This window comes from Staurois parvus, unplaced genomic scaffold (assembly GCF_062004578.1).
Source record: "Staurois parvus isolate SC_StPar_1 unplaced genomic scaffold, SC_StPar_1.0 ptg000022l, whole genome shotgun sequence".
Lineage (NCBI taxonomy): Eukaryota > Metazoa > Chordata > Amphibia > Anura > Ranidae > Staurois > Staurois parvus.
In genome coordinates this window covers 839,420-851,095 of record NW_028317818.1, presented here as the reverse complement: position 1 = coordinate 851,095, position 11,676 = coordinate 839,420, and the positions used below count along the sequence as shown (strand labels likewise).

General features: G+C 44.4%; 1 protein-coding gene across 1 annotated transcript in view; it reads right to left on the bottom strand.

Moving 5' to 3' along the window:
• Positions 1 to 685: 685 nt before the first annotated feature.
• ARPC1A (actin related protein 2/3 complex subunit 1A) overlaps positions 686 to 11,676 on the bottom strand; it is a 55,772-nt gene continuing 44,781 nt past the window's right edge. The window contains exons 9-10 of the mRNA XM_089691497.1: positions 10,843 to 10,933; positions 686 to 1,047 (exon numbers count right to left, since the gene is read on the bottom strand). Of these exons, the coding sequence (XP_089547623.1) occupies positions 1,009 to 1,047; positions 10,843 to 10,933 (130 nt within the window). The 3' untranslated portion in view covers positions 686 to 1,008. The remainder of the gene's footprint in view (positions 1,048 to 10,842; positions 10,934 to 11,676) is intronic.

The window sequence follows — 11,676 nt, the reverse complement described above, 5'->3', positions numbered from 1 at the left end:
CAGGTGGTGAGGATACAATGCCTCCTCAGTGCCTGAATGCTCTCTGAAGAACGATCCGAACATGGATGGCTCTTCAGAGAGCATTGCACATGTGAACAAGTCCTTACTGCAACACAATGACTGCTCTGGTGGTGATAGGGGACATTGTACTACTTTGGGACAATGATCTGGATTATTTTTGTTTTTACACACAATTGCTTGTACAGTGATGATCACCATTATTAGCACTTGTTTGTATCATGAATGAAAGCCATTCATGACGTTAAGAGTTTACTACTGTGATTGGCTACAGCTACCACATGGTACAGGACTGCTGCAATTGGCCTTGTGATTTCTGTGATCAGTCATAGTGATCACATAGTACAACAGTAAGCAAGCCATCATAAATAAAAACTATTCATAACAGTTGTGGATACTTGTTATCATGTGACCACTGTGATTGGTCACAGCGATCACATAGTGCCTGGGAAAATCACAGCAGCTCACTATCGATTGCCGTGATCCACTGTGTCCACCGTAAACAGCATTCACAAATCACGCCACTGCGTACTCCATAGGAGGCGCGCAAGCAGGACATCCTCCCGGAACTGGAGAGTGCCCACTGGGCCATATAGATTTATTGGCCAGGAAGTGGTTAAATACTGTAAAACTGTACCATAAATAAAAATTATACCAAGACAAGGAATTTTAGAGGCCAAACTTTTCCACATTTTTTTATTTTCCAGAAGACAATTCACATATTACTGATGCCTTTAAGTATTTTTGGTCCTGCACAATGTTTAAGTAACAATTTCAAGACCAAAAAAGCCAGACTTTCACTTGTATTGATGCGTTGTGCTTTAAAGAAAATATTAGGTATTTTTGGAACTGGATCTCATTACACACTGTACTTAATAAGTTGCTTTACATTTATTTCTCAAGTGCACAACAGGTCAGCAAAATTTCATAGAACAACTTAAGAGTTATGCAGCTCTGCTTATTTGTCTTGCTTCTGGGGCTGTTCTTCAGTTACATAATGCGCAGGCCTTGAACGTAAGATTCCAGCGTCTGAAAGATTAAAAATTCAAATATTCAGTTATTACGAAGAATGTCATTACAAATACCAAGAGGAAGCTAAAGAGGCTTTTCCATGTGATTGTAACGTTAGACTCATGTTGATAACCTCACAAGCGTACCTCTTCCCACACACTTTATTTAGAGCATCTTTGCAACCAAAAACTAGATCATTATCATTATCTGCTGGTATGGCAGGTTATAGCATGGAAGAACTGGATTTTAGGACACAAATACTGTTCTTCAGACAATTAACACATAAGATTACTAAACTGACATTTTTAAGCTTGTTCATAATCCTGTTTTTCCAGTGCAGACAGCTCTTACATTACAGATGAATAGGAACATGAAAAATTGGATTTTTTCTTACTCACCGAAAAATCCCTTTCTCCAAGTTCATTGACGGACACAGCTCTACTAAATCTTGACCATAGGGTTATACCGCCACCTACAAGTATAGGACACTAGGCAGAACTTAGCATCTCCTATGGGCAGTCCTAGCTGGAGCAGCCCCCCCCCAATAGAGTCCTCCTGAACGAGTGTCTGCCGGATCCAATGGGAAGTCTTGGCAGAGGAGGCTGTTAGGCCTATCGGTGGGCAGAGAAAAAAATGTGACCTCTGCAGGAAGCCACTGTGGGCAGCTGCATACAAACCACCTCGACCGTACCCAAGATATGCAACACAACCTACTAAGGATACAATGGCCAGAGACACAAGAAAGGCAGGATGATGTCTTCAGGTGAAATTCTGACAACAGAAAGGAGAGGTGCAGACAAAACCACCATATGCTTGTGTAGAGCCAGATAGGGAGACTTACAAGATACGGCCGTTAACCCAGACACCCACCACGCAGGAGCAATGGCAACCAAAAAGGTAAAGAAAGAGTAACAGGAAAATATCCCGGATACTCTCCAAAGAGAAGCCGCTGAAGAACCAACAGAGCCAAATGCAAGTTCTATGGTGGCAACGGGGAGCACCAAACATTGACCCCTGTAGAAGGGTGCGACACAGGAAGTGCATGGCTAAGGATTGCAGAAAAAAGACAGCAAAGGCAGAAATTGGACCTGTAGTGACACTCAAGACAAGTTTTTTTCAATACCCCGATGAAGAAAGACCAAAACACCCGAGTCAACCAAAAACAAAAAAAAGTTGATGTACACCCAGAGCCCCGTACCAGGTACTAGAAGCCTTTCTGGTGCGATGATAGAGCTTCCCAGGGGCAGAATTGCAAGCCTTCAACAGTGTGGGGAACACCAACCGTAACAACCCCTGGCCCTCAAAATCTGGCCTTCAAGAGCCATGCCATCAAAGTGAGAGAGGGAAGCACAGGGTGGAAGCCCAAACCCTGGGACAGGTGGTCCTACCGAAGAGGAAACAGGGAACCAGTTATACCATATCTGTGTACCACAAACCAGTCTTGAACTATCAGAATGACTGGAAACCCTTCGGCCTCTGATCTATGATCTTGTGCAGCAGTTATAGGAAAAGCAAGAGAGGAGGAATGGCATGACAAGAGACAAAAATGGTCCCACGATGCCACCAACACATTCGTTGCATCCGCCACAAGGTCCGGGACTCACGCCACAACCGTGACGACCGAGATAATCTGTCTGCAAATTCACACACCAGGAATGAGTACAATGGAGAAAGCCGGAACGCACTGTTTTGCAAGAAGCAAGAGGCCTCCAGTGCCACCGCTACACTTCTCGTGCCACCTTGGTGGTTGACATAGGCCACTGCAGTGGCATTCCTGACAAGGAGCCCCCGGAGAAGGTTCATCCAGTTTCCCCAGAGAAAACTCGATTACTCGCAACTCCAGGACACAGAGGAGTGAGCAAGCCTCCCCCATCCAGACAGGATAACATCCGTTGTGACAACCCTGTAGAGGGGAAAAGACTTCCTGGCTTATAGGGCAAAAGACCAGAACCAGATGAAGGAAGGCCGCAGATTTGTTCTAGTTGGACAGGATTTCTGTTTGCAGAACTCTCAATGGAACTGCGCATATGGAAACACTTCAAAAGGTGAACATTATGAGACACGGAGCCTACATGTAAGACCACAGGGAAGACCTCAAGCAGGAGCAGGACAAGAGCAATTGGACCACAGTCCGAAGTCTCCAGAGTTGTCCACCAGGAGAAACACTTTGGCCAGTTACGAGTCGAGAACCAGTCTCCTGGTCGGAGCAGAGTTCTTGAGGTTCAGGACCCATTCGAAGTCCTTCAGGAAGTACATAGTGATCTCCAAGTTGCCCGTTAGCGCAACCTGGGAGTCCGCTCGCAGAAGCCGGTCAGCCAAGCCAGTCATGACAATCCTCTGGGATTTTCCCTTGGAACAGCTGGGGAGTCGAGACCAGCCCGAATGGCTAGAGCCCACCTGCCACATATTGATAATGTACGCCCACAACTGCAAAGCTGAGAAACCACTGATGTCCCTCACAAATAGGAACTAGCAGGCAAGCATCCCTGACACTCATGGGTGCTAGAAAATACCCCTGATAAACAGACCACCATTGAACGGATAAAACCAGCTAGAACCTCTGAACCAGCATGAAGCCACAGTCAGGGCCATCAGATCCAGGATTAGGCAAACCCCATCCTTTTTTCCACGACCGTGAACAGACTGGAGTAAAACCCGGAGAACTGTTCTGCCTTGGGTACAGGGACATTACTCCCTGGCAAGGCAGGTCCTGCACCACACCATAAGGGTCAGAAGGCGTAAGGGCAGAAGACAAAAATTGGAGGGAAGAATTCCTCTAGTGGACAAAAATGGAATTCATTTTGTGGCCAGACACAAGCAGCTTGCGGGCCTACTTGTTGGTGATGAGGGAGGTCCATAGCCCCAGAACCAACCCAGACAGCCACCCTACTCCGAGGGTGGGGCAAACAGTCATGCCCAGATGAACATAACTGTAGGTTTAGTGGATATCTGAACCCAGGCATATTTGGTCCCATCTGTGGAAGTCTTGCAAGACATGGATGCCTTTCACAGAAAGCCAGAGGAGCGAACAAGACCCTGCACATAGAAGGAAGCCCCGGACTACAGACACAATGCTTTCCACTGCCTGGCCTGTGGGGGGAAGGAACCCCAGCCAACCAAGAGGTTCTTGAAGAAGCTGTCCAAAGTAGCACCAAAGAGGTAAACTCCCTGGAAGGGCAGGTCTGCCAGGGCCTTTGAAAAAGTATGGTCAGCAGCCCAGCAGTTGAGTCAATGCTCCCACCAAGATGGAGAACTGGGAAATATCACTGCAGCATATAAGGGTGCATCCTCTTACTCTGACCTTTGCATAAGCACAAATCCATGCAGTAAACACCTGAGATACTAGGGCCACAGCCAAAACCCGGACACAGTCCTGAGTCGACCACATAAACAGTGAGGATGGCTAATCCCATCTCTAGCGAGAAGGCGGGTGCCACCTGGTTGTGGGATCTGTAATTGAGTCCATGGAGATGACCAACCACCGAGGGAGTGCCCACCACTGCATTTCAGGGGTGGGGGGGAAAGTTGATGGTGGGCGGTGTATTACTTACCAATCCAGCGGAGGTGGCTCCCATGACAAATCCACCTCTCCGCTGAAAGTGCAGTGGGGGTCGCCCCGGTTAACACTTTGACACAGACTGTGGGCACCCGGTGACCTGCGAGACATTTCATTCACTGACCACTCCGGTCCAAAATGGGGTATGTCACGGCCGACCAGGTGCTGAGCTAGCGGTCTGCACACGCTCATTGGTCAGGCTGGGATGACCACTGGATCTAGATTATCCAGCCTGTCATTGATTAAAGATCTCAGCAGGAAAAAAGCTATGGAACCACAGGTCCCAGCAGGGGGCTGAGTCCTTACTCCTGAATACTGGGCAGAAAGACTGGATTGCCTATGACAGACAGGGGATTTTATACCAGCTAGAAATGCCAATAGGTGGTGCTGACTTCCCTTCTGCCTACTGTCCCACTCCTGTAGGTAGCTATATAATCCTATGGTCAAGATTTGGTCAAGAGCTGTGGCCGTAAGAGAAACTATTTTACCAATCCACCAATTGTGGCAGTGTAAGAAGGCAGAGAATATCTCCCAGAAACTAAAGCCCAACTGAACTTCCAGTTTAAATCAGCTAAATACATGCCAGGTGCATCAAACCAAAATGTGTACAAAGTCTTCATTTGTTTTCTAAAACAAGCAGCCAGAGGGTATGTACAAATTATAGGATAAGCTATAGAAATGTTGTACTTACTGTCATATACTTTTCTTGGAATCCATTGAGGGACACAGGAAGTCTTAAACCTTCGAGTTATACTGTTGCAAACAGGAGGTTTGGACAAAAAAAACAAAACAAAAAAAACCAAACACTAGGCCAGCCTAGGTTAACCCCTCTCACTACTTGGAATGACTTTGAATGCCTTCCATCTGAAAAAAAAAATATCACTTTTTTTGTATTCTTTACTCCAATCAGCTGCAGGCCATTCCCCATCCGGCAACACACGTAAACAAAGAGGTGGTATGCTGGTGGCATCAGTGGCCTCACATATGGACACATGCCATATTTTGCCAATGATATTGACTGAGGGATGGGAAACAGCCACAAAAAGATCTGAGGGATGTATACATCTTTTTACAAAAAGAGTACTTTAAAGGAGAAGTACAGACAAAGCTTCTTCATTCTGCATTCCTGTGACCCATTTTTAGCCGACAGCAGGCTAAAGTCTGCCGTCGGCTGACATCAGTCATATGGTCGGGATCCACCCAGGAGCCTGGAACAGCACTTGGGGGGGGGGGGGGGATTTTGGGGCAGAGCAGAGAGTGGTGACTGACTGTCGCGGTGTCTGACCTCTCAGTTCTCACCCTTAGAGCCATCGGGGGACAGACGCAGTATCGGATCGATGCTGCATCTACCTAGCTATGCACGATTTAAAAAAACAAAACTTATACTTCTCTTCTAAGGCAGTCAAAGCATGAACAAAGTCCAGATTAAATAAAAAGTTGAAAACAAAACATGAAAAATGTCAACACCAAAGAAAAGAACCAGATGATCATCCTTGTGTTCCAAACCAGGACTAGTAATTATCACTAAGTGGAAACAGTTACCTGAAAGATAGTGAACCTCAACTAAAAATTTGGACAACCAATCGTGCATTGTGAGATAAACAGGCAAACATTTTTCTGGGGTAAAGGCTGAAGCCTAGGATACCCAATGCTTGACTGCAGGGAAAGGAAATGTTACACAGATGTCCAAAAAAAAGAAGACCAACCGGATAACAGTCGAAGGCTGAAGTAAACTCCCTTTACCTTTGAATTCAGGGAAAGGCGGCTGGATAAGCAAAAAGGTATGTTCAGACAAAGGCCAGTTAACAGCCAGAGGTTTAAGTGGAACACCCTCAACCTGCTACAACAGGGAGAGGTAAGATCCATAAATGAAGAATATACCTGAAAGATATGTAAACTCTCAAGAGATATGCATGGAAAAAGACTTCACAGTAATCTAAAAGGGAAGAAACCATAAAGTGGAAAAAAAGTAGGGTAGTAAAGCATAAACATCAAGTGACCAGCATAAAAAAAAAAGCAAATAAGGAATTTGGAAGTATTTTATAACTCTATTCCCCATGTAGTAGCTTATACTCATAGGATTACCTTGTACACATCCAATGCTGGCTAATACGATGCGCGTCCTCAGTGACTGGGTCACACCAGAGATTGGGCTATGACCATGGCCCTGGATAACACTCTGCGTCTAGAACAGTATACAGAGGTCTGGACAGTGGCACAATGCAAAGCCCAGTGCCTGAAGGTTACATTCCAGGCTAACCTCACCACAACCAGAAGCCTGTTTACTATGCAGGTCTTTAAAGACTGGGTGACATCAGAGGCTGTGTTACAGCTCTGGACCTGGAGAACGTTCTGCAACTAACTGATATAATATCCACCTGAATCCAGATCAGATGACCCTCCAGTAGTATAGTCCATTGTTTTAGAGAAAGCCAAATCTTGTCCAGGATGTTGATTAGGAGGCACGGCTTTCTCTTACAACCAATTCCCCCTCTACCGACAGGGTGCCCAGGACTTTTTCCAGCTGAACAGCATAGTGTCTTGTCAGGATCATCCAAAAGACAGGAAAGAAGGACTACCCTGACTGCAGAGCTAGATTACTAAGCCACAAGGATAGGGCAAACTGGTCCTTGGTGACAGATAAATCAGTATGTCCAAATAGAATTGTCCCACAATGGCCAAATATTGTGTTGTTGAGGTCTGCCAAGAAACAGACTACCATAAGACCTAGGATTCTCATGCAAAAGCAGTTAAGAACTATACCCAGATACTCTAAAGTACAAGTTTCTGAAGGTTCAGGATCTTTCGAAATCACTATAACATCTGGATGGTTAACATTGTATCGTCCTCAAGGGCCGACTGTTCCCTCAACAGGAGGTCAGCATAGTATCCCAAAATAGGGGTGCCGCAAGCATCAGAGCTAGCACAAGGGAAAACGGATGAATATCTGAGGTGCAGAAAAAAGGTTGAAGGCCTGGGACAAACTCGTAGTGCAGGGGCCCCATGACAGAGTAGGAATAGCTGGTGCCACAAAAAGATGGGGACATGTAGTTAGGCATCTACAATGTCCACAAAAGCCAGACTGTCACCCTGGTGAAAAAAGCAATTACAGATTTTGTAGATTCTATGCAGAATTTATAGAATCCAATGAAGACCCTCAGAGCCTCAAGATCTAGAATGAAATAAATGTCATCTTTAGGCTTGGGAACTGCTAACAAGTTGGGAGTAAAACTGCTGGAACCGTTCTGCTACAAAGTCAAAGAGAGAGCTGGAGTTTAAACAATTCTTCCCAGTACTTTATTTGGTAAAAGATAAGCCATCTGAGGCATTCAAACAAACACAGCAGAACACGAACACTTTTCAGCCAAAGCCTTAGTCATAGTCTATTCTGTTATTGGAACTGAGGAGATAGAATCTTGATCTTGGAGAACTAAGGGTTTGGTGGAGATCTGTTAATCTCTGCAGCGATGACACATGAGAGTTGCAGGTGAGAAACCAAGTACGTGTCAACTCCTGCATTTAAGCATCATGTGTACAGGACTTTTATTAGATAGGGAGAAGACTTCATTTTAGGTTTCTTCCACTGAGGAAGTAGAATCCTTTAGCATCCACAGTCCAGCACTTTAGACAGAGTGTCCTATGCATATGTACTAATATGAGATTAGGCTACTAGCAAATAATTACAGCTGGAATTAAATGTTACCGCCAGACTGTGGTCTTAAAGTTAGATCACAGCTACGACTGGATGATGGGCAGGACCTGCCAGTGAGAACAGAGCTCTAGAAAGGGAATCCAACCACTCCTCTGTTGGGTTCTTATTAACAGGCATGTGCTTTACTTGAATAGTAAGTGCCCTCCTCAACCCACAGTGGGAACAGACCAGTTCTGCAAAAAAAAAAAAATCTCATTAAAATGTATATAGAGCTAATAAGTTACTCCTCTATATTTTTTCGTAAGCATTCAAGGGGAGCCAAAAGCTTATCATTAAGATGCTTCCTCAGTTATTCTCAGTAGGTGTGCTGCAAGCAGCCCCGCAACCATTAGCCCCCCCCCCCCCCCATTCCTAGAATCAGACAGGTTGCAACCACATGACAGTGAGGCAACATATAGGCCTGGGTTAAGAGGTAAGGCCTAAAGTATACTCACAAAACCCAGACAGCTGATAGCAGGTGAGGGTCAGATAACCAGAAGTGACTGAAGATTAAACTTCTATGTGGCTAACTGCAAGCAGGAGCAGCAGCAGCGGGGAGAATCTTTCCCCACGCTCTATGGCAGAAGAAAGCGTGGAGCATCTGCGCTCAACATTTCACCAAACGGATGACATCAGCTGGGGACAGAGAATAATGGCGCCCAGTGATTTAAATAACTGAGCTTAGCTCCCGATGCTTGGCCCGATCACCTACTCACTAAATGGATCTTCAAACACAGGGAAAAAGCTGAGACAATGCCAACACCTCTGGACCTGAAAAGTGATCTGAACTAACTTTTACCTATGCAAAACCCAGTGCCCAAAGGTCACTGTTAGGTGATCATTGCAACATACAGTCCAGCAGGGCCTGAATGCAGTAATCCAAAAGTCATGCTGAGGACGACCATCCCTGAGATCTTACATAGTTAGTCCGGCTGAAAAAAGACAAAAGTCCATTTAGTTCAACCATATAAAAAAAAAAGTTATAATCCTATACCCACAATTGATTCAGAGGAAGGCAAAAAAAAAAACCCAGCAAAGCATGATTCAAATTGCACCTGCTGGGAAAAAAAATTCCTTCCTGATCCCCCGAGAGGCAATCGGATATTCCCTGGATCAACTTTACCTATAAATATTAGTATCCAGTTATATTCTGTGTATCTAAGAAAGAATCCAGGCCTTTTTTGAAGCAATCCACTGAGCAGGCCAGAACCAACTCTCGAGGGAGTCTATTCCAAATTTTCACAGCTCTCATCATGAAGAAACCTTTCCGTGTTTGGAGATTAAATTTCTTTTCCTCCAGACGTAAAGAGTGCCCCCTTGTCCTCTGTGATGACCTCAGGGTGAATAGCGCTACACCGAGTTCACTATATGAACCATGGATGCATTTATACATGTTGATCATATCCCCCCTTGATCTCCTCTTCTCAAGAGAGAATACATTCAGTCCCTCTAATCTTTCCTCATAGCTGAGCTCCTCCATGCCTCTTATCAGTTTGGTTGCCCTTCTCTGTACTTTCTCCAGTTCCCCAATGTTCTTTTTGTGAAATGGTGCCCAAAACTGAACTGCATATTCCAGATGAGGTCTTACTAATGATTTGTACAGGGGTAATATGATCTCTCTCTCTCTCTGGAGTCTATACCTCTTTTAATACAAGAGAGGATTTTGCTCGCTTTAGAAACCGCAGCTCGGCATTGCATGCCATTATTGAGCTTGTGATCTACCAGAACCCCCAGATCCTTCTCCACCATTGATTTCCCCAGTATGTATGATGCATGCATATTCTTAACCCCCAAGTGCATAACCTTACATTTATCAACAATAATTCTCATTTGCCACATAGTTGCCCAATTAAACAGTGCATTGAGGTCGGCTTGTAACATGGAAGTTCAGTGCAAGAACGAAGGACAGCCTGAAGCCCAGCAGTGGTGTGAAGTAGAGTCTTGACTGAAGGGGGTAAAAAAATAAAAAAAAGGGCAATAGCAAAAATAATTAGGGTTAACGCAGCAGAGCTGTAAAGATAAAAAATAACAAGCTTGTAGTGGGAGGTGTTATATTTTTTTTTTTTTTTGCCAGTGTCCAATCTTCCTGTAAGTGCACTGTCTTTTTTTTATATTTCAACCCTTGATTTTGGATGTTTAGGAGTTATTTTACCATTGGCTTGGGGAAGCAGAGCTGAGCGCAGATAAAGTGGGATACACCTGGAATGTATTTAGCAGATGTACTGAAGGTTCAATTTGGGTTTTACAGATCTTGAAAATGTCTCAGAGTAGGTTTGTTAAAGAAATCTGTACTGAAAGGAATATGCAGGCTGTCACTTTAGCTCTGAAAATGCTAGAGGCCTGAATAGGTTGATTCAAAGGCTTCAGTACTTTGATTGATTCACTGATTTGGAACGTGTGCAGCTCAGATATTTGGACATTCAGCTACTATTTTCAGAAAAAAAATGGTTCTGTATTCCGTCAGTATAGGTTTCCTTTAACAATAGATCAAAGTAGTCGTCTATGCCCACTCTTGAAAACAGCCAACCTATATGTATATAAATATTAGGAACAATAAGAAACTTACCTTAAAGTCCCAGATAGTCATTGCCCCATCGATGCCAGTAGTACAGAACTTGCGACAATCAGCTTTGTCTCCTTCATAAATAGACACCTGGCTGTAGAACAGGATTACATTATAAGACAGCAGTCGAAGCAATCTGTAAATAAATTGTCACTGCAGTAGTATATAAAATATCCACTAGACCAGGGCTTTTTTTGTTATTTGGCACTGCGCTATTTCAACTGTTAATTGCACATTCATGCAATGCTGTACCCAAACTTTATTTCCTTTTTTTTCACATAAATAGAGCTTTCTTTTGGTGATATTTGATCCCCACTGGGTGTTTTATTTTTTGCGCTACAAATGAAGACAGATTCTGAACAAAAACCCCAATATTTTCTACTTTGTTATAAAAAAAAATATACAACAAACTCAAATTTAGTCATACGTTTAGGCCAAAATATATTCTGCTACATGTCTTTGGTAAAAAAAAATCCCAATGGGGGGTTGTGTCCTGCCAACGATCAGGACGTATGCTTAGTGAGGAGCACCCTGCTCCACAGCCTGCTTAGCAGCTACTCCAGTGACAGGGGAGACTCCCCGGCAACCACTAAACCTCAACCACAGCCACCCGCAGCCACCACGATGCTGAAACAGGGCTCATAGAGGATGACAATCCAAAAGCTGACGGCTTTCTTCTCCATGGCTGGGGAATGGGAAATCCATAATGGCACCAGTCCTCTCGCACACCATGATAATATGGAAGACTCCTCCTCTGATAGCTCGGCTTCCTCAGTATGCTTGGCTATATACTGTCATCCACCTGCACATGATGAGTTATCGCCATCTGAAAGCCCC